Source organism: Hydra vulgaris, chromosome 14, assembly GCF_038396675.1.
Source record: "Hydra vulgaris chromosome 14, alternate assembly HydraT2T_AEP".
NCBI lineage: Eukaryota > Metazoa > Cnidaria > Hydrozoa > Anthoathecata > Hydridae > Hydra > Hydra vulgaris.
The window spans coordinates 29,372,512-29,395,622 of record NC_088933.1 but is presented as its reverse complement, the minus strand read 5'-3'; the positions used below and the strand labels follow the sequence as shown (position 1 = coordinate 29,395,622).

The 23,111-nt window shown below is 28.2% G+C and overlaps 1 protein-coding gene across 2 annotated transcripts in view; it reads left to right on the top strand.

The window, feature by feature from the left end:
* Positions 1-18,066, top strand: part of LOC100204520 (constitutive coactivator of PPAR-gamma-like protein 1 homolog) — a 47,667-nt gene extending 29,601 nt beyond the window's left edge. For both annotated transcript variants that reach the window (XM_065817401.1, XM_065817402.1), the window contains exons 5-11: positions 2,624-2,738; positions 9,636-10,007; positions 10,335-10,503; positions 13,316-13,456; positions 16,169-16,355; positions 16,625-16,852; positions 17,077-18,066. In XM_065817401.1, coding sequence (XP_065673473.1) covers positions 2,624-2,738; positions 9,636-10,007; positions 10,335-10,503; positions 13,316-13,456; positions 16,169-16,355; positions 16,625-16,852; positions 17,077-17,559 — 1,695 coding nt within the window. In that variant the 3' untranslated portion in view covers positions 17,560-18,066. The remainder of the gene's footprint in view (positions 1-2,623; positions 2,739-9,635; positions 10,008-10,334; positions 10,504-13,315; positions 13,457-16,168; positions 16,356-16,624; positions 16,853-17,076) is intronic.
* The last annotated feature ends 5,045 nt before the right edge of the window (positions 18,067-23,111 follow it).

The window sequence follows — 23,111 nt, the reverse complement described above, 5'->3', positions numbered from 1 at the left end:
TTTTCAGAAAAAGAAGAAAAACCAACAAAGAACAATGAAAAAAAAAGATTGCTGCCCCATGCCAAACCCTCAGTTGATATATAGCAATACATGAAAACAAGCTATAAGATAGTTGATGTATGCGCTGTAGGTCCAACATCAGGCTATTTCAAAGTGACATCAGAAATCAGACGCGCATTTATAGTTAATAATATATAGTAGGAAATAAACACACATCCAAAGTTATGTGTATGTGTGTGTATATATATATATATATATATATATATATATATTTATATATATATATATATATATATATATTAAGCCACTATCATGTATCAGATAGCTCTTGGCTCAGCATGGGATTTATGTATTCTATATATAGAAATTATTTGCCACAAAAAAAAAAGCAAAAAAAGACTGTAATCTTTTTGGGAAACATAAAAGAAAAACAAGCAAATTTAAGAGTAAATTCTCCTAACGTTTGAGAACAAAACTACACTTTTCAGACGGTAAACAGTTATTAACAAAGCAATTTACAAAAAAACTACAAAGCTCTGTGATGAATAAAAGACTTTTTAACAAATTAATATATAAATTAGTTAGTTTTTATTTGGATTTGTATGAAATATCGATTAAAAAAAAATGAATAAACTTACTAGTTATCTTGATAAAGTTTTATTTTTACTGTACAGCTGTTTTATATTAAATTACATACTGTTTAATTGGATATAACTTTATTAATTAAATTAAATTATGTTATTTATGCAATCAGTGGCGAATCATGAAAAGTGGAGGTCCTAAATGAAGGCCCTAAGTCGCTTTCTGTTTATCTTATAAATTTCATTTTTAAAATGTAATACAAGTATTATCAAACAATGTTTAAAAATTTACATAACATGATCGGCCCTTTTTTTAGCCACTCACTAGCTTGGGTCCCCCACTATTTTGACCCCCTATCTTCGTCTAGTCCAAGTACCTTATAATATACCGTATAAATTAAAATTTTTTGAAAAGTTAAACCATATAAATAGTTATTTACATTTTTAAATTTGTTTCAGATGATTTGATAAAGTTACATTTAAGGAGTGAAGATGTTCAGTTATACCCTTAAACTTCAAAGTTGAAGTTTTGAGTTTGTTGATGTTAATGTTGCTTGATGTTGATGTTACTTTATTACAATTAGAGGGTCTTATTTCATTTTTATTACCTCATGTAAGTTACCACAAACTATTCAAACTGCTAGAGAAATTTCTCTCACTAATCTGTCAAACAACTAACAATCAATGGAAAGAACTGTAAAACTTTCATCCAAATCCTTAAAAAAAGTTTATGGAAGGGTGAAGAGGCATATATGCTAGTTAAAAACTAGATAGAATGGTAACCAAGAGAAATGTGAACATTGCATACTTTTTCAAAGTAATTTTATCATCTTTTATGTTACAAAAATATATTGAAAATGACAAACATTTGTTTAAAATACATATAAAATATAAAATGTTTTTTCTTCCAATATGAGAAAAATAAAAAGTTTTTGTATTGCAGTAATAAATACTAAAAATTAGATTAACCATACACAGGTAAAAATTCTAGCTTCCATTAAACTAACATAAATTAAATCAAAATCAGAACTCTCTGTGAACACTTTCAAATAAAAAAAAATCTTGGAAAAAAAAAAAGGAATTATAATTTTTTTGAGAAAAGAGACAAATAGTTGAAAACTTTGAAATGATTTCCCAAAATTACCTCAAGTCTGGATCAGCTTATTTTTTTGAAACGATGATTATAGATGTCTATAAAATCCCAAAGTGAGCAAATATGTTCAGAAAAATAGTATGTTTAGACAGCGGCTCAATATATATATATATATATATATATATATATATATATATATATATATATATATATATATATATATATATATATATATATATATATATATATATATATATATATATATATATATATATATATATATATGTATGTATATGTATGTATATATATGTATGTAACAATAAATTCATATTTAGATATGTCCTGCGACCACACTGAAATTCCCTGCCGTTGGGGGCTTCCATACATACATCGACTATCTTATATGCCAATATATACATCAACTATCTTATTTCATGGGGCAGCATGCTCTGCTGCTGCATTTTACACTTAGTTTTATATATTTTTTCACTTTTAAATTAATTTATATTGAATGTTTAATTAGATTATGGAAATAAATGAAATAAATATAAGCTTCCATGCATACCTATATTCAAAAGTGTACATAAGAAGTCCATCAGTTAACAAAGAAACAGAAGGTATTAGTCAAAAAGCCAAAATTAAGAAAAGTACAAAAAAAATTATTATATAAATAAATCATTTCATTCATTACTAGTTTTAAATAAATCATTTTTTTTATAAATTTTACATACAAATTATGTAAAAAAATAAAATACTGTTCATTATCCCAAAATAAATAAATGGTAAAAAATTTTTGGTATTTAAAATCTCTTGTTTTTTAAGTTTGTAAAACTATCTAAGTAGACATGTATGCAGAATCTGAAAATTTATATCCCTTTTTAAACACAAGTACTTTATGTTAGGTATTCATGTTTACTTCTAATTTCTTTGTTTACTTTTAATTTCTTAGTTTGAAGAAAGTTCAAACAAACAACCAGTTGTAACAAACAAGTGCAAAGATGCTACAGAAATGTTTCAACCTTCTGAAAATAATGTTAAAAGCACTATTCTTCATTATCCGAGAGGTAAAGAGTACCTTTAAAAAAGTGACAAATATTGTTAATTATTTCTACTAGTATTGTATCTTTTTATTAGGTCTTTTAAAAATGTATTAAGATTTAATTAAAAAAGAATTTATACTAATGTTTTACTATAAAAATTACATATATATATATACACATCAGCGTGGAAAATAAGAAATCAAAGGCGAGCGGTCAAACTGACCGGTTAATTTATAAAATTGACGGTCAATAGTTTTTTTTGGGTGGTCAAAGTTTGAATTTTTTTTTTTCCTTTACATTTTCATTGTTGTTACTATTCTGCATGACAAAACTTTTTAAATAAAAAAATAACTTCATACTTTAAAATGAACGAACTTGTATTCCTTTTTTATTTGTATTTTATTTATTAAAATAATAAAAAATAAACATTTTTATATTATATCAAAATAATTTATACTGAACATTTAGTCAAGTATCGTTTTATATAATACTACTATAATAATTGCCAAAGATACAAAAAACAAAGTTTTATGAAAGTTAAAATTGTTTTATTAAGGATATGTTTCATCTGATTCATTATACAAAGTTTCATCGAAAGACGATTTTAAATTTAAAGACTTGTCTGATGAGGATTCTAAATCAATTAATGTTTTTATAGCTTTTTTTGTTGCTTTTTTTGAATAAATTTTTCGACTTTCTTGTGTAGGCCTTCGTTACGTATCTTCGGCCCATAATTCAATGACAGGATTTACATCAAATTCTTCACTATTTGTTTCATCAGTGCACACCCAAATTAAATTATTTAGCCGTTTTTCAGTTAAGCAATTTCTTGTGTCAATTTTAATTCTATTCATAAGAGAAAAAAGACGCTCAACCTTTCTATTTGAAACAGGCAATATGACCAACAATTCAACAAGAAGTAGAACTGGACTCCAATCTTTTTTCATAGAACTCGAAAAAATTTGATACCATACTTTACAGTACTCAGTTTTATCTGGTGCCAAATATTTGGCAGTGTAATCAACTAAGTTATGCCAAGCATGTAACATATTATTTACACTCCCAGTGAAGCCAGCATAACGTAACGGCATATTATAAAAGTAATACAATTTTTCAATGTTATCATCAGCAAATGAATTATTGGTGTTATTTTGGGGCTTGGTGTGCGGCTCTTATTCGATAATTTGTTGTTGATAATTAAACTAAAAATAAAAAATAAAGGCATTTTTTCATTGGAATTGGCAAAAGGTTATTAGAAAAATAAATAAAATGATATAAAGAAAATATAAATAAAATGTAGGAATAAAAAAAAGTTTTTAGTTAATATTATATTATTATTAGAACAATAATAAAATAAGAACTTCAATCATTTATGAAAAAAGCAGTTAAGGATTTCACCACCAGTAAAATAAAATTAGTCTTGATAAGTAAAACAAAAAAAAAAAATAGTTTACGTGATTTATAATACTCACTAACAAAGCGATTTAAATTAGCGTACAAACGATAAAATTATTTTAGAAGCTTTTTTCAAAGATTTACATTTTATCAAATTTTGGTATATGCATATTCAAAGACATTCTGATAACACGTTACACGTTATATAACTTTTTTTTTCACCGGGAAGAATCCATTTTGAGAAGTCAAAATAGCAATTTCAGTCATTTCAGGCGGTGACCATTGACCACCCGTTATTTTCCATGCTGATATACATGCATGCATACATATATACATACATACTTACATACATACATACATACATACATACATACATACTATAGTGTATATAGATATGCATTTCCTGTGCAAGAATGCAGTTGTTTATAGTTTTTTTCAGAAAAAGAATAAAAACAAAGATTAATAAAAAAAAATCTTATATAGAAAGTATACATTTATATTTATATGTATACATGAGTGACTATTTTGGTAGAACATGCAGAAAAGTGCTGTTACATCCGCTCTGTGTTTTAGATAATCTGGATTCCAGTCAGCCAGGAAAAATCAGCAAATTTATATATATGTATGCTGTAGTATGTGCATATATATATATATATATATACATACATACATACACAGAGAGATATTTAAATAAATATCAGTACTGGAAAAAAAGGCCGATCAATGATCAGTGGTTGTCTACTTTTGGAAAAAATGGTGTCTCCAAATATCAATTCCAGCTGATCAAATTTGATTGGCATTAATTTCAAGGCAATTTTAATAACAAAAAGTCCGGATACTTTTAAAAACAGAAGGTTAAAATTATTAAGTGAGCAACTTAATTTTTTTGATTATTGAAATAAACTGTTTTACAACAATACTAGACTATAACAATATTTAGTTAAAAAAAAGTGCAAAAGTTGTATGAATAAGCAAAAATATTGAATAATAAAAAATATGGAATGTTTTTGATTAGTGGAATAAAGACTATTTTCTAATTGAATTTCTTTTAATAAAGATTTTTTTCTGATTTTATTTGAAAAGTTAGTTAAATGATAAATGATTTTTTACGAATTAAATTTTTTTTAAATGCAATGAATTTTAAGTACCTAGAAATGTTAATATTTTTTTTTAAATCCAAAGAACAAATGAGGCAAGTGGTAAGAAAAAAATTATTAAAACAATATAACAGTTTAAACAATTTAATTTGGCTTAAATTTTAATAAAGATCTTTAAAGTTTTAATTATTAAACATCAAAAGTAGTAATTAAATTTGATCAAATAGTAAGTATAAAAATATATTAATCATAAAATATCGGATGAACATTTTATTTTTCATTTCAGTTGATCAGTGTTGATCAACAACTTTGAAATAATTATTTCCAGTGTTGATATATATATATATATATATATATATATATATATATATATATATATATATATATACACAATGCTCCAATATCCGGCACCTTTTCTTTTTATATATATATAAACATTTTTTTTCCCTTGTATTATTATATAATAAATGTATTAAAACCTCTTTAAATTGAAAATGCAAATGTGGGTTGTAAAGATCAAGTAAAACACATTTTTATAATCAAAAACAAATAAAACATATAAGTATAACACATATGAAAACATTATCGCGCTGCCTTTCAGAATCTATTGTTTCTTAGTAAAAACTAAATTTGCTTGAGAAGAAATTTCCTTTAACTTATGTTCTTATGTTTTGTTCGTTTTTTTGATACCAAATTACTATTGTCCGAATATCAGTTTCACAACCATTTGCGTTTTTAAGAAATTCTATTGTTTCTGTGCAATGTTTTTTCTGATCATCTCATAATGCCTTATAATGATTTTTTAAAATGAAAAACTTAACACTGTTTGCGACAGTAATATAAAAATATTAATTAAATAAAATAACACAAAACTAAGTATGAAAAAAACCACCAGTTTCTTCTCGGTTGACTCTCCGGTTTGAAAAAAATCAAATTAAGTGCAAATGAAACACAAGAAATAAAAATTACAACGTCAGATTTACCTTCTGCAGACAGTTACACCAACTACAGCTGGCCAAGTTGCTGAACATTAAAGCAAAAAACAGAGTTTTGTTCCAAAAACAAGCGGGTCTGTTTCCAACAAAGCTCGGCTGCACAACTTGCCAAAAAGATTTGAAAATAAAATTGCTTCAGATTTGGTTGATTTGTGTGGAGCATATCATATCTTTAAAAAGTCAAAAGGTGTTTTACTTTCTGGGACTAGTTTAAATTCTGACTAGTCTAGTCTAGTAGTTAGTATAATGATGCATCAACATGCTTTCAACAGCCCCCTACATCAGCTTTTCGATTGCATTTAGCGTAAAGTACTTTAATAGTAGACTGCCGCAAGTAAGTAAAAACTTTGTATTGTTTACGTTTCGCAGACGCTGCAATATTACACTTTGTAATAAAAAATTTTATGGATGCTTTAAAAATGTATGGATACATTTTTACAAAATTTTCTTTAAATAGTTCTCTTAATAAGATAATAAGATAAAATTGTGAGTTATAATTGGCTAAAATAAATGTCTTGTTCAAGTTGAAATACTGTTGTTTATAGATTCCTCTTGATTGAAAGCAACAAATTCATCATGTTTAAGTTCACGAAAAACAGCTTTATATATTGGACAACAGCTCAGAGAACAACTAGCAGCTGTTTTGTTTTCTAAATTGCCATTAAAAGAACTCATCACTGTAGTAAAATCTACTTCAAAAAAAAGTTTATTCGGATTGTTTAGATTTAAATAAATACAACTATAACAATGCATTGCGCATTCGACAATTTGTAGGAAAGGTCTATTGCTTCATTTTTGACATATAAAAAAGGTAGAGTTCTGTCACCTTTTTTTCCAGAAAAAAAGCACTGTATATATATATATATGTATATATATACACACAGTATTGAAAAAAACTAAAGCAACTTTTTGTATAATATCCTACTTTTCAAAATTTAAGTAATGATTATTTAAAATATTTTAATGGAATTTTTTTACCCCTCCCTTATTTTATAAAGTTATTAAAAGATATTTTTATTTTTTCAAAATTTACTAATTAAAAAAATAATATGAAGCAAAAATGGGAATGTTTCTTGTGGAAAAAACTAAAGCAGTTACAAAATGATATGAGTTAAGTTTTAATATTTTTTTGATTTATTACCTAAAAATAAACATTATAATAACAAACAAGTTTAAACAAGTTTCTTATGATATGGTTAAAACAAAATATTAAAAAAAAAATGATTCACAGTCAATTTTGCAATTTGTGAAGATAGTTGTGTACTTTAGCCAATTGAAGTTATAAAAAAACTAATATGGCGAGAAATAAATACAATACTTTTACATAAAATTGCATAGTTAGTGATTATAATAAAGGATTAACTCAAAAAGATTTAAGTGAAAAGTATAATATTAATATATCTGTAATATCAAGGTTAATAAAAAAATTTATTACAACTGGTAATGTAGAAGTAAATCATAAGGGAGGCCGTCCATGAAAAACAACAACCTGTGAAGATTAATTATTAGACAAAAAAATATCCTGCAATTTCATCCACTGAAGTTTTAAGGAACTTAGAGTTAAATATGAAAGACAGAACCATCAGAAATAAAGCTCTAGAGGCTAAATTACCAAGTCAGCGGCCAGCTTGTAAACCAGTCATATCTAAAAAAAATCAATTAGCAAGGATAAATTTTGCCAAAACTTATGGGAAATGGACTCTGCAACAATTAAAAACTGTACTTTTTTCTGACGAATCCAAATTTAATTTAATTCAATCTGATGGTATGACACATATTAGACGGCCAAGTGGGACAAGATTATTGCTTAAATACTGCAACTTGACAGTAAAACATGGAAGTGGGTCTGTGATGGCGTGGGGATGTTTTTCATGGGGTTGAGCAGGACCTATTGTGAAAGTAAATAATAAAATGGATCGTCTCCAATATAAAGAAATTTTGGAAACAAAAATGTTACCATATGCTGAGGAGGAAATGCCCATTCGTTGGAGGTTTCAACATGACCGGGATCCTAAGCATACATCAGCATTCGAGACAAAATGGATCGAAGATAATAAAATAGAATTAATAAAGTGGCCCGCTCAATCCCCAGATTTAAATCCAATAGAAAATTTATGGGAAATTGCAAAAAAAAGATTAGGAGGGCGCAGATTTTCCAACCAAAATCAATTATTCAAGGCCATTGAAAAAGAGTGAATGGAGATTCCAAAAGAAACTATTGAGAACTTGATAAAAATCAATGCCAAAACGTTGTGAAGATGTAATTAAAAACAAGGGTTACTCTACAAAATATTAATTTTTTTTTTTTTTATATAATGATTTATTTAATTTTATCTATTATAAAATGTTGCTTTAGTTTTTTTCAGTTAATAACTGCTATCATTTTAAAAAAAAAAATTATTTTTTTTATTTTTTTATTTAATACATTATAAAAATTTAATAATTTTCAGGTAAACTATTTTTGTTATAATAAAAATTAAATTTATTTTCGATATTATAAAAAGATAATGAGTTTCTTAATAAAAGTATGATTTTATAACCTGAGTTGCTTTAGTTTTTTCCAATACTGTATACATATATACATATATATATATATATATATATATATATATATATATATATATATATATATATATATATATATATATATATATATATATATCTGTGTGTGTGAATTTTAACGAATCATCAAAGTCCTGTTGCAACATTTTAGTGATTAATTAAGATTCTAGTGTTGACCAATCTTTTTGTTGATGTGGTTTTTGAATTCAATTAGGCAACAAAAGTATATTGTGGCTTTTAGGAGTAAATTCTATTAGCTGACTTCTTAGCTGTAGGGAAGAAGTCTAAAAAAGATGGTGCTCATTTTGTTGTCAAGAAACCATATGGCTTTTTGAAGAAATCTTAAGAGTGTTTTGAAGTCATTCTAAAAGATGGAGGGTAGAGTTGTGCAAAGTTTCTCAAAGTTACCATTTTTGTAGTCTTGTTAAAATATAATAAAGAGACTCTTAGGAAAAAAATGAAAGATGACATAACTATAAGTTAGAGTTAAATAAGTTTATTTATTATTATTGAGGAAAATCAATGTTTTAAATGGTTCTGTTAAAAATTAGAAAATTAATGTTTAACTATCACTGACGCATGACCCCTTGGATGATTTTGATAAGGTTCAAACAAATAATTAGTGTTCAAACATATTTAAAGCAAGCTTAGTTCTGAAGCTAATTTTGTTTAAAATATTTTTCAACTTTGATTTTCAAGTTTAAAAGATGTTTTTGGTTACTTATAAATGGTATTTATGTTTATATAAATGTTTATATTAGATTTTATTTATATTTCTTAGAAAACTAAACAAATTTGTAGAGGGGATAATGTGTTACAAAGATTTTCACATTTAAGTTGCTAGTGTACACCCAGTTTTATTTTTAAAATAGATATCACTGTTACTCGTTTGCATGAGTCAATAAATATAGATGTGTTGAATGTTGCATTGACACGTCATCAAAACGGGCAGATGTGTCCAGAGATTTTGCAGCTCCTCACAAAAGGCGAAATAATATTAGATATGGGTGTCGATGATGAGCTTTCAACTTCGCGTTTGGCAATACCTTTACTTTATCGACCCTTGCGACAGCTTGTTTATGGTATTTTATTTGGTGTAAAACAGATTGAAGACCATGAAAAGTCTTTGGAAAATAAAGCTGAAAACAGTGATAATGAGGTGCGTCTTAGCAGTTTTACTGTTAAAGAGTGGTCTGTATATGGAGACAAGCCATTAGATAAACCAGATGAAGTTGAAGCAAAAGGTATTTATGATTTATTTTTTAAAATCATTTGTTAAAGTTACAATATATAACTTTACCATTAATCACTTTGCATTATGTTATCAAACTTTTATTGTTTTATTATATTTATTTAATTTATGATATATAAAATTTTTTTTTTTTTTTTTTATCAAAAAAGTTTGATTAAGCCTATTAATAACTCAAAACCCAAAAATATAACTTATAAGTTATTATAATCATAACCAAAAAAGTCTTCTTTAACCCATAAAAGTTATATTAAGATCAGTCAAATTTCTTTCAAAGTTTTTGACTTAATTTCTTAAATATATGTCTTTTGACTTTATTTAGGCATGAATTGGAAAATACCACCACTAAGAAAACTTTGGCTAGGTACAGATGTTGAAGACAACTCTAATCGGTTAAAAGCTTTCTTATCTTGTATGCGAAGTGATACTGTTAATATGTCTAATACAAGCATGGTTCCTCAGAGATTAATAATTTTATGCTGTGTGTTAAGGTTAAAAATTTTTTTGTTTAGAAAGATTAGCTTGCAAAACATACAATAGCATATAATACAAATAATACATACAATAACATATAATAAAATATCAAAATTAACATTTTGGTTTATTGAAATCAAAATGTTGATTACATAAGTGAAACTATTACTGTATTTTGATTTAAATGCTATTTTAAAAATTAACTGAATGCATTAATATTATGCATAAAAATTTACACAGTAATTTATTTCAGAATAAAGTTGTTAATTTTTAATTAATCTTATTTTATAAATTAAATTATGCAGTACTAGTTAATTTCAAAATATCAAAGTACTTACTTTGATATTTTGAAATTAACTTTATTTATTGTCATTTTGCATTCATTTGCTACATGTTGAAAGATTTAAATTTAAAATCTATTTAAAGTATATTTATTACAAAATCCATAAATTATAAACAACATTTTGATATTGATATTAATAATTTTAATAAAGATAATGAAATGAATAAAGAATTTAAGTATAAGTAATCAAATTAGCAAAAGAAAGAAATGTATCCTATTAAATTTTACATATTTTTAAAACTTTTTTTAAAATACTGGTCTATAGGCAAAATATATATATATATATATATATATATATATATATATATATATATATATATATATATATATATACACAGTATTGGACAAAACATTTGCAACCAACATCGAACAATGCTAAAAAGTGTTCCTAATTCTACATGTCTTAAAAACGAAACGAACTATACTATCACAGCAAACAGTTCAGGAGTCTGGAGTCATAGCATGCCATGACATGAGCAATCAGCTGACAGGTGACAGCACACAGACAGAATTTCGTTGACAAGTGCCATTTTGCAGCGGACAAAACAAGTGCAATTTTTTTGGTTTGTTTCATTTTCTTGGATTGGAACTAAGAAAGAAAATTATTGGCGATTACGTAAGTGGAATGTCACAAAAAAGTGTTTGTGATAAATATCGCGTGAAAAAATGGACCGTATCAAGACTATGTTCCAAATATCGTTCTACGGGGAAGTTGGCAGCAGATAACAAAGGTGGAAGACCGCGTTCCACCACTTCTAGAGAGGATTTTATGATCGTCAGATCCGTCAAGAAGGATCCCTGATTATCATCAGTCGAGATACTAAAGCAATTAGAGCTGCCTGTATCGGACTGAACAATCAGACGACGTGCTGTTAAAGCCGGATTGTTTTCTCGACGCCCTGCAAAGAAACCGCTGATTTCACTAAAAAACCAGAAGAAAAGACTCCTGCTTGCTACATCTTATATTGACTGGAATGGGCAGAAATAGCAAACTGTCCTGTTCAGTGATGAATCGAGGTTCAACATCATTGGGAGCGATGGCATTTGCCGTGTACGTCGACCGGCCGGAAAACGCCTCGATTTACGTTACTGCCATAAGACCGAGAAGCATGGTGGAGGCAATGTAATGGTCTGGGGGTGTTTTTCTGCTAAGGGTCTAGGTCCAATACATCGAAACGATGGAATAATGGACCGCTTCATGTATAAAAATATCCTGAAATATGTTATGTTACCTCAGGCTGAATGGAATATGCCAATAAAATGGGTTTTTCAGCAAGACAACGATCTGAAACACACTGCAAAAGTAGTCAAGCAGTGGTTTCAAGACAACCACCAATCGGTGATGGATTAGCCGCCTCAATCTCCGGATCTCAACCCTATCGAGAACCTGTGGGAGATCGTCAACCGCAGAATTATTCGTGATGGTGTTCGTAATAAGGATCAACTGTTTGAACAAATCCAAAAGGCCTGGGCAGCGGTTCCACAAAGTTTGATCACCTGATTGAATCTATGCCTCAAAGATGCAAGGCTGTGATCGACAACAAAGGATTCGCCACAAAATATTGATAGCGAAATACAACTTGGTCAACATTTTGTCCTTGTACAACAAAGGATTCGCCACGATATATTGATAGCGAAATACAACTTGGTCAACATTTTGTCCCCAACATTGAGTTGCACTTGTTTTGTCCAGAAGGAAATCGACTTTTTCTAATACTTTTGATTAATTTATTAATTTTCGTGTACAAATAATGAACTTTGTGATGAATAAAACTTGAAGAACTTTGTCTCTAAACAGTTACATAGTTATTTCTCTAAATTGAAAAAATGCAGCGCTTTTGTATAAAGAAACTAAATTAGCATTATTTGGTTGCACTCGTTTTGTCCGATACTGTATATATATATATATATATATATATATATATATATATATATATATATATATATATATATATATATATATTTCATGTCTGCATTTAGAAGATAATTCAGATTTTTTGTTCTGTAAATTTTCTTGATCTAAATGAGTAATAATTTCAAATTTTTCTTGTAAACAAAATATACATTTTTTGGAAATGTTATTATAGGCAGGCGCAGTTTTTAGATTAGACCAGTTTAATCAAAAATTAATATTTTTTTCTTTCAGTACCCAAATATATTTTATTTAAAAAGGGAACTTTCAATTTATATCCTCTAACATCATTTCGCCAATAGTTAGGTATTGTTGCCTATGTGACATGTCTGATTTTAAATACTTCTGTATAAATTTTAACAAAAACTACTGTTTTAAAACTTTTTAACTTTTTTTTAACTGTTTTAAAGTTAATTGTAATGATTTTAATATTATTTTTAATTTAAAATATCAAGTGTAATATTTTAAGTAAACCAAAAATGTATTGAAAAAATTTAAACATTTATATATTTATTATATTTAAACATTTCTTAAACATTATTATTATTCATTAGTTAAAAACAATTATGTTTAGATATTTGGTTCAACAAGAGAAAGTAGTTCTTACAAAGCATGATATTGATGCATTTTTAGCTCAATCTCTTTCAAGTCATTTAACAATAGATCATAATGTCCAACATCTAGCTACCATTAGGCTAAATGTGATTGATGCCAGGTAGGTTTGTTTAGGAATATTTTGTAACTATTTTTATAGATGTTATTTTTATAGTTCTATTTAATAACATATCAAATGGTCACAGTTGCAGGCTATTACATTTGTCTCTGATAAAAATCTTTATTGTTGTATTATTTGCTTGAGTTTGCTATGCCTTAAAAGATCAAGGGCATGTACCAATTTATTTACGCATTTATACATTCATTTACATTTTCATTTACATATTCATTTATACATTCATTTATACATTCATTTATACATTCATTTATACATTCATTTATAATAATCTCTCTAGAAATCTTTTATCTCATACTTCTTCTTCCGAATCACCTGATCATTGCACTACTTACTACACTAAAGCTGACTGGGATACCTCTCATAATTTTCTTTGTGACAGTCCTTGAGCTGATGTCTTTTGTCTCTCTGCTGATAAATAGGCCTCCTATGTAATCTCCTGGATTCAGAAAGGAATGGAAGCTTTCATTCTTTCTGGTCGGTTCTAAGTCAAGTTTCATTCTACTCCATGGTTTTCAACTTCTTGTGCAGATGCTATATATAATCATAATCATATTTTTCATCTTTTTCAAAAGAACAACTCTCTTGAGAACAAAGGGCTATTTGTTATTGCAAGAAATTGATGTAAAAAGGTCTGATGCTTTATTATTCCCATTTCACTAAATCTTATCTCAGAAGTTAGGCTCTAGAGACCTTTGAAAAATTTTCAACAGCGTGTGTAACTAAGGTAGGTCTAACATTATTTTTTTTTTTTTTTTTTTTTTTTTTTTTTTTTTTTTTTTTTTTTTTTTTTTTTTTGTTATTTCACCTCCCCAAGGCCCAGAAGAGGACTACAGATGAGGAGGCTACTTAATTGTGGTTATAACCCTCTCTCAACTCTATATATCCGAAACACGAACCTTGACGAACAAGGCCGCTGCGCGAAGAAACAAGTTGACATTGACGGAGAAACAAGGTCTAACATACTATCTCATTCATGGGACTGATCTTATTACCTCTCCTAAGGATAAGGCTGAACTATTTGCAAAGAACATTTATTTGGTTAACCCATTGATAGACATTCAAGTCACTCCAGCTTCTGTTGCTAAAGTCATATATCAAGTAAACTCTTCTACGGTTTGTGTTCCAGAAAACATTCCTGTCATAGCCTTACAAAAGTGTTCTCCAGATCTCTATTTAGTTCCAAATAAACTATTTGATAAGTGCTTGACTGAATCTTGTTTTCCTGCTTGCTGGAAAATTGCATCTGTAATTTCAATTTTTAAAAACTGATTTGCTAACTGATGTTACTAAAAGATTTTTCATGCATTAGATAGAGGCGGCAAGGCTAGGGCAATTTCTCTTAGTATATCTAAAGCTTTTGATAAAGTTTATAATGCTGGTCTTCTTCATAAGCTTGCTTCGTTTAATGTATCTGAAAAATTTTTGAAATTGTCAAATCTTCTCATTCCAACAGCTTTATTAAAGTCATCATCAAAGGCTAACCCTCTTCTTTATTTCCAGAAACTTCTGGGGCACCTCAAGGTTCCATCCTTAGTCTTGTTTTGTTTCTTATATACATTAATGATCTTGCTGACAACCTTACATCTAAAGTGGCTCTATTTGCGGGTGACTGAACTTTATTCTCCTGTCTTGAAAAAAGTCTTCTCTTTTTGATTTCTTAGAACAGGCAGTCGATCTTGAATCTGATCTCACTTCTGTAACAAATTAGGGCTCATTGCGGCTTGTAAATTTGAAATCCAAAAAAATGCAGTTATTTTATGCAAACAACTAATACAATAATATCCACATTCTTATATTGATGAATTGCTACCCTCTCACTGAGTCCTCTTCTTTACTTCTCCTTGGATTATCGTTCACAACTAACCTCTTATGGAAACCATATATACAACCAATTGCTAGATTGGCATCTGCTAAGGTTGCTTCTTTTTATTGTTCTTGCCATTGTCTTACTTTCTGATTTTATTTTCTACCTCTAGAAACCTCACATTTGTCTCTTTATGGAGTATGTTGTCATATTTGGGCTTTATGTTGTCATATTTGGGCTGGTTCTTCTAATGATGGTCTTTCTCTTCTAGACAGGGTTCAAAAAGGCATTGTAAACGTAGTTGTACCTGCTCTATCTGCCAAACTTGAGCCTCTCACCCATCGTCATAAAGTTGCATCTCTTTCTCTTTTCTACAAATGGTATCATGGTTGCTGCTCGTAGGAGCTATCATCTCTAGTTCCATATACCAAAACTCATTCTCGCTTGACTCGTCATTCAGCAAAGCCCGATCCTTTTACTGTAACTGTCCATGCATGCTCTGAAATTTTTTATTCGTCTAGTTTTTTTCCCCATACTTTAACCTTTCGGAACTTTCTTCCATCTTCATGTTTTGCTGACTCGTACAGCCTACAACTTTTTAAGTCTTCTGTCAACCGTTTTTTTGCTCTTTAACAATATCTTTGTTTTCTAGTAACTCCCAATTTTGTTTTTTCTAGTAACTTTTAAAATTTGTGGCTGCTTGCCGCCTTGTTGGGAGTGAAACTGATAAGAAAATAATAAAAATAAAAAATACATTGGTTTGCGCTTAAAGGGGTTCAAATAAAAAGTTATTCAAATAAAATTTAATTTTAAAGTTACATTTTGCATTTTGCTTTAATAGATTTAATGCATTAATTGTATAAGCCTTAGTTTATACTTTTTAAATTTAGATGTATTCAGCTTGCTGCAATTTTTATGAAAGGTGTTGAAGATGCAGTCTTAGCTAATGATGCTTGTGGATCACCCTTACCGTGGGAGTTATGCTGCCCTTGGAACTTCTTTGATGGAAAATTATTCCACAGTAAATGGCTGCAAGCCACAACCAATGCAAACGTACTTGAACTCTGCGACGGTAAGGTAAGTAATAAAAACTTTTTGCATTTTGATGTTTTAAAAATAAATATTTCTAATGTTAACCCTATTACTATAAATTTGTAATTAACAGAAACTGAGAAAGTAATCGTCATTTTTCCTTTTTGTGTATATATTTTGGATCTATATATTATGCTTTGTATCAATATTTTTTCTGTAGTTTTTATTGTGAATGCCGTTTCTAAAATTTAAATATTTTGTTTTGTTTTTAAAATAAAATATTAACTGTTGTAAATATTTATTTTATCGAAAAGCCACATTTAGTAGAAAAGCTTGATCGCCTTCGGTGGTGCGTCACTGAGGGTTTACATTCGAAGTATTTAATTGCCGGCTTTAGAAATGATTCACCTTTTTTAAATTTGTATCCCTTGTCTGTTGGACCTTTATATGATGTCAGTCAATCTCAAAGTTACATGCAAAGAATTCGCTCAAGGGGTCCTGGAAGCAAGCGACCTGTACATGGAAGCGGTGCAACATTACATGTAAGATAAATTTTGCTACTAATGTTTTATTAAGTATAAATAGACATGTTTGGCTGGCCCTAATCGGTATTTTATTCGGTATTCGGTATTTTTATTCAATAAAGATTTATGTGATTATAAGGTTTAATACGCTTAACTCAAATCTTATTCTCTTTTTTTAAATAAATTAAAATTGTAATATAGTTTGCTTGGATGTTCAAATTGCTTTAATTTTCTACTATAAGGTTGCTGGATTTCCCGTTGCTCATTGGGACGGTAATAAATCAGGAATTGGTTACTCAAAGCACGGTCCAAAAGTTTTAGTTGGAGGACCAAACTGCGTTGATTTGCCAAGCAGTCACCGACAAAGAGCAAGTCCACGACGCTCTATGCGAGCACACCTAGGTCGTGGTCTTTTGGAAACTCCATTTATTACACCGTGGCATAGTAATTATGGTTTTGAAGATTACAATAATTCAGCGTTTCATTTAATGAAAGGTGTAAATAAATCAACTCCAGATCGTTCGAAAATTAGTAAAGTAAATCAAAAACGTGTTTATAGTTCACGGACACGTCATCAAAATAGAGGGGTAAATAATGAAAACAAAAGTGTCGCTTGGCTTGATAACGAAGATCTAAGCAATGACAAAATTGTATCTCCAATTAAGGTTGCCTCAAAATACGATGTAAGTTTTGGAAGAGGACAGTGGATAAACAGCGCAATATAATGATATATTAGTTTTAATTTTTAGAACTGCTATATTAGATTTTTGAGAACAAATATGTCTCACTGCCTGAGTGTCATTTTCTAATAGTATTTCTTTTGTGTGTGTGTGTGTGTGCATGTGTTTTTTTGATGACGAATATTTTTCAACTCCTACAATCTTTACTATTTAAATTCTTTAATAGATCTGACGGTTGGAGTAACTCTATTTGATTATTTGGTAGCTGGTAATATACCATTCACCTCCGTCAGTCTTTGTAATATTTATTTACAATATATTAGTCGATTTTTTTAAAATACAATCAGTCGATGTTTTCAAATCTTGACTTTAAAGTTACGCTTTCCGACATATTTGCCTGATTGTTCAGTCTTTTTGATAAGATTTTTTTATCGGCTTCTAAAATTGTAAATTATATTGTAAATGAAATTTTATCTGTGGATTCTATTTTTAAAAAATATAGAAGAATGTGTTGTGGATAGTACACTTAGAAATACTAAAGATTCAATATTATTCTATTAGTATATAGGGCCTTTGACGTATAAATTATGAAAAGTACTTATCGTTATTTTTTCTTAAAAATTTGTACACAGTGATTATCGTACGAAAGTATCCTCTTTCAAATGTGATAGCTAAGGATTAGATGTTAAAAGAATGTTTTTGTTTTTTCCCATGCCATCCTAATATTTTTATAAAACCGCCATTACTGTTAACACTCTTTGTTGTTACTTTTTTATAAATGTTGTGTTTTATGTTTGTTTTTATTTATTTAGTCACGTCCCTACGTCTTTCTATTTTAAGTTCTATGAAAAGAATAGAAGGTTTATAAAACAAAATCAGAACGGTTTCTTTATTTAAAGGTACTTATACTCTTTGTATAACAAACCCTTGCTATTTGTATTGTATTCTTAATCTCAGTTGAGTTATACAATTCGGTTGAGCTCTCTTGCTATTTGTTAACTCGCCAATTGACCTCTCCTAAGTTTTTAGTTATTAGCTCCCTTAACTAAGTTATCCCAATAAGAAACCTGCTATAAAATTTGTAGTTGGTTTATATTTTCAGTAATACAAAAAATATTATTTAGTGAAAAGTTTGAAAAGTGCTTTTTTAAACCTTTTTTTTAATTTATGTGAATAGATTTAGTAAATAATTATGTATTTTATCAAAGGCTGAAATTCGAAACGGATCTACCTATTATAACAAAAAATTTTGTACTAATATGACAAGTAGAATAATTGTTCTTTTATATTATCTTAAACCCGGTTAACATTACTTTTTAAAATATTTATTGTAATAAGTAGTTTTAAGTAAAATGCCTTTTTTTTTAATGATTTTTTAAGAATTAAACCAGCTAACATATCTATGCAATAATTTTTTAATGATACCAAAGATAAGAGATTGTTCTAGAATTTTATTGATTTTTGCAATTTCTTTGATTAAATAATTTTTGTAAACTCTGCTTAGCAGCAATCTTTAAAAAAAATTTGAAATCGTGAGAATAAACGTTTTCCGCTGCTTATCGTAAAATAAAGGTTGCGTATTGCAATCAAGAAAGCAGCCACAACCTTATGCTTATCAAAAATGTTATCATTTGTAATTATTTACTTTTTTCATGCAAAATTTGTTTTTAGTTGACGTGGTATTATTGTTCAACTGCTTAAACGAACCTTCGACATTTTCATCTCATTTTCAACTTAAACAAAATTTAACAATTTCATTTGAGAACTGAGGTTCGAGGTCTTCATGGAATATTACCATTAAGTGTGCGGTTTTGGTTCGTAAACTGTTGGATGTCAAACAACGTGAGACAAAAAAATTAATATCACTGAGATTCTATAAATTAAGGCTAACAATAGCTTGTCATTAAAAACAAGATTATTTTTTAAACCAAAACACGGTCTGATCTGATAATTATAAAACAGTTTCTTTTCCGTCTTGGCGCAATCTACTATATGATGCAAACAATAGTTCTGAAGGTGAAAAAGATGTTAATAATGGCGCCAATTATCTTTTTTTTTATTTTTCTACTTGAAATGTTAAAACTCACATGGGGTCTGCCAACTAGAGTTGGGATAAAAGCAGATAAATCTTCAACGGAAACAGTTAAAAGAGTCCGTTCATTTTGTAGCCATTATTTGTTACTTTCTTTGAAACGAACTTTCGAGCTTTAATGATTTTTAGCAAAATATGATTTTTTTCTTATAACTTTACTTATAAACGTAAATGATTTAAGGTGTGTTTAGTTTAAATGCAAAAACGCAAGTCCAAAGAAAAGGAAAAAGATTAGAAAACCGTATTAAAAAAGTGAATATGCACTACCGTGAGCGGACGTGTTTTATTTATAAAGCCAATAATGGGGAAAATTTTTACGACTAGACCACTACTGATGTAATCTTGTGTTAAAGGAACTCAATGTGCTGCAAGCATTTATCTTTTGTATGACAGTTCGTACATTGTAATCTCATCTAATGTATTATTATGCAGAACAACTTCACAACACACACATGATTCTATTGATACTAAAAGAGGAGGTAAACTTTCTGAAAAATTTAAGTTAGAAATTGACAGACTTTTTAATATCCTTACACAAATTTACTTTTCTTTTAATTTACTTTTCTTTCAATCTGTTGTTATCAAAGCAATCACCAAAGTAAAAAGAATAAAGAACATAGTCAATATATTCATAATTCAATATATTTAGTTGTTGAAGTTGTTTGAAAGTTGTTGTTTTTTGGTTGTTGTTTTCTGGTTGTAAAGTTGTTCAATAAATTCAGCTGTTGAAAGTTTTCGTTTTCTGTTTGTTGTTTTCTGGCAAATTTTTTTGTTTTGTTTTTTTAGTAAATTTGAACAGAATTGTTTCTGATTTAAATTTAATAAAAGAAAGAACTTGATCATAATAAAGTAAAAGAAGAAATAATGGAAATTACATTGAAAAATATAGAGAAGTTAATTACAAACAAACTCGAAGAACAAAAAAAGAGTACCGTAAACCGGGGTAACTTTGGCCAGCGGGGTAACTTTGGCCATTTTTAAAACTTTTAACTAAACATCTGTAACTTTTTAACAGTTAAGTAACGTTTTACTATTTTTGTTTTATTTGTAAATGCAATCTTTCTTGCTTAAATTTTGATATGAAGTTTGGTGCAAATGCTCTTTATTATAAGTGAAAAAGAATGAAAACTACATCTTGGTAAAACACAATCAAAAACTGTAAAACAGAATGTTGTCTGGGCAAAGATAAAAATGATAGCAAACAACTCAGTTTTAGTTCTGTTTTAAAGACAAAGGTTCAGATAAAATTAAGTGAAAAGTTTTTGGCTCAAGTAACAACATTCTGGTTTTTTTACAGGGTGGTCAAAGTTACCCCGTAGGTTTATACTCTTTTGGGGTAACTTTGGCCATGTAAATAATATTCATTTTAAAGTAGTTTGATCGTTATTCTAACTATAATATTTTTTTGAAGCATGTTATCCGAATTGTTTATTTTGAAAAACAGTTTAAGCATGAATGTATTTTAGGATTATTAAAAAAGTATATTTTCTTGTTAAACTATTTGTTGTTGTTGTTGCTAAATCATAATTTTGTTAACTTTATAACAAAATTTAGAGACTCTTATTTTTAAATTTAATTGCAATTTAATAAAATTATATTATAGTTTAATAAATTACTACATTGCAGTTTGCTTGTGTTGTTTTTATTCACTTTTGTTTAAAGCATAATGCCTCGTAAATATAACATGCATAGTGTTGGAAAACGTATATACAACACTTCTAATACCATTCTTTTGAAAGAGTGTATGGGTGCAATTAATGAAGGTATGTCTATTCGTCAAGCCTCAAAAAGGTTTAGTATATTAAGAAGCACTATACATAATAAAATGAAGTCAAAGCATAAAAAATGCATTGGTGCACCAACCATATTTACTTATGATGAGGAGCAGTTATTTTCATCTAGAGTCAAGGTCATGTGTGATTGGGGATTTCCATTAAATAAACTTGATGTTAAAATGTTAGTAGCTGGTTATTTAAAATCGCAAAATCGTACTGTAAAAATATTTAAAAACAACATTCCTGGTGATGATTGGGTCTCAAGTTTTATGAAACGTTCACAGTTAACCCATAGAATAGCATCAAATATTAAAAGAAAACGTGCAGCTATAAACAAAGAGCAATTAAAAATTTATTTTGACAATATTAGACTTGAGCTTGAAGGAGTTCCACCTTGTAACATTTGGAATTATGATGAAACAAATTTGCGTGATGACCCTGGAAATAAAAAAGTTGTAATGAAGCGTGGAACTAAGTACCCTGAGAGAATAATGAATAGCAGTAAAGCTTGTTTCTCTGTTATGTTTTGTGAAAATGGTGTTAGAGAAATTCTTCCACCATACACAGTTTTTAAAAGCACACATTTATACAATTTATGGATAAAACATGGTCCAAAAAATTCTCGCTATAATAGAACCCAATCTGGCTGGTTTGATGAAGTTACTTTTGAGGATTGGTTTTTTCGAACATTATTGCCATGCATTAAGAAACAAACTGGAAAAAAAGCATTAATAGGTGACAATCTCTCCTCCCATTCAAGTCATAAAGTTATTCATTCTTGTGAAAAATATAACATTAGGTTCATATGCCTTCTGCCCAATTCAACCCATTTACTTCAACCTCTTGATGTTGCATTCTTTGCACCATTAAAAAAAGCCTGGAGAAGTATACTTCTGGGTTGGAAACTTACTTCTCGTGGTAAAAAATTTGCAACGTTACCAAAAGAAGATTTCTCTAAGTTGCTGAATGATTTAATGACATCCATTAATGAATGTTCGAGAAAAAATTTAATCAGTGGATTTAGAGCTTGTGGTTTGGTGCCATTTAATCCTAATGTTGTGTATATCAAATTACCAAGTGAAAACGCCCTAAGTCCTCGTAAAGCTTTAGACTAGAGCCTTTTAGACATATTAAATGAGAAAAAAATGAAGGTGGTGATAAGAAAGATGTTACACAAAGTAAAAATAAGAATAAAAAAAATATATCCAAAAAAAGACTTAAAATTGAACCAGGAAAATCTATTTCTGTAGAATACAATAGTGAAACAGAAACAGCATCTGAAGGTGAATCAGACTCTATTGAATTTATGATAGATTACTGAAGAGATGCCTAAATTTTTCTTAAAAAAACAGAGTTTATGTTACAAATTGTTTGTTTATGTTTCAAATTGTTTATGTTACAAATTGTCGCAATTTGTGTTACAAGTTGTGTTATACAAGTTTTGTTATAAATTGAAATAAGTTGTGTTACAAAGAGTTTATGTTACAAATTGTTTGTACTCTCTTATTTTTTGCTTTTTCTGACATTTAATAAAAAAATAATTGAAAAATAAATAAATTATTTTAGCTAATATGCTTCTTTAATACTGTTTATATTTATTTTTATTGTCCCTTTTTTAATTTCTTGACATATTTTAGGTATCCCTTTTTGAAATAAAAGCTACTGTAAGTTTAAATTACATTAAATGTGGTTAATAACACTTAATTTACATCCGGTGCTAAAAAAACAAT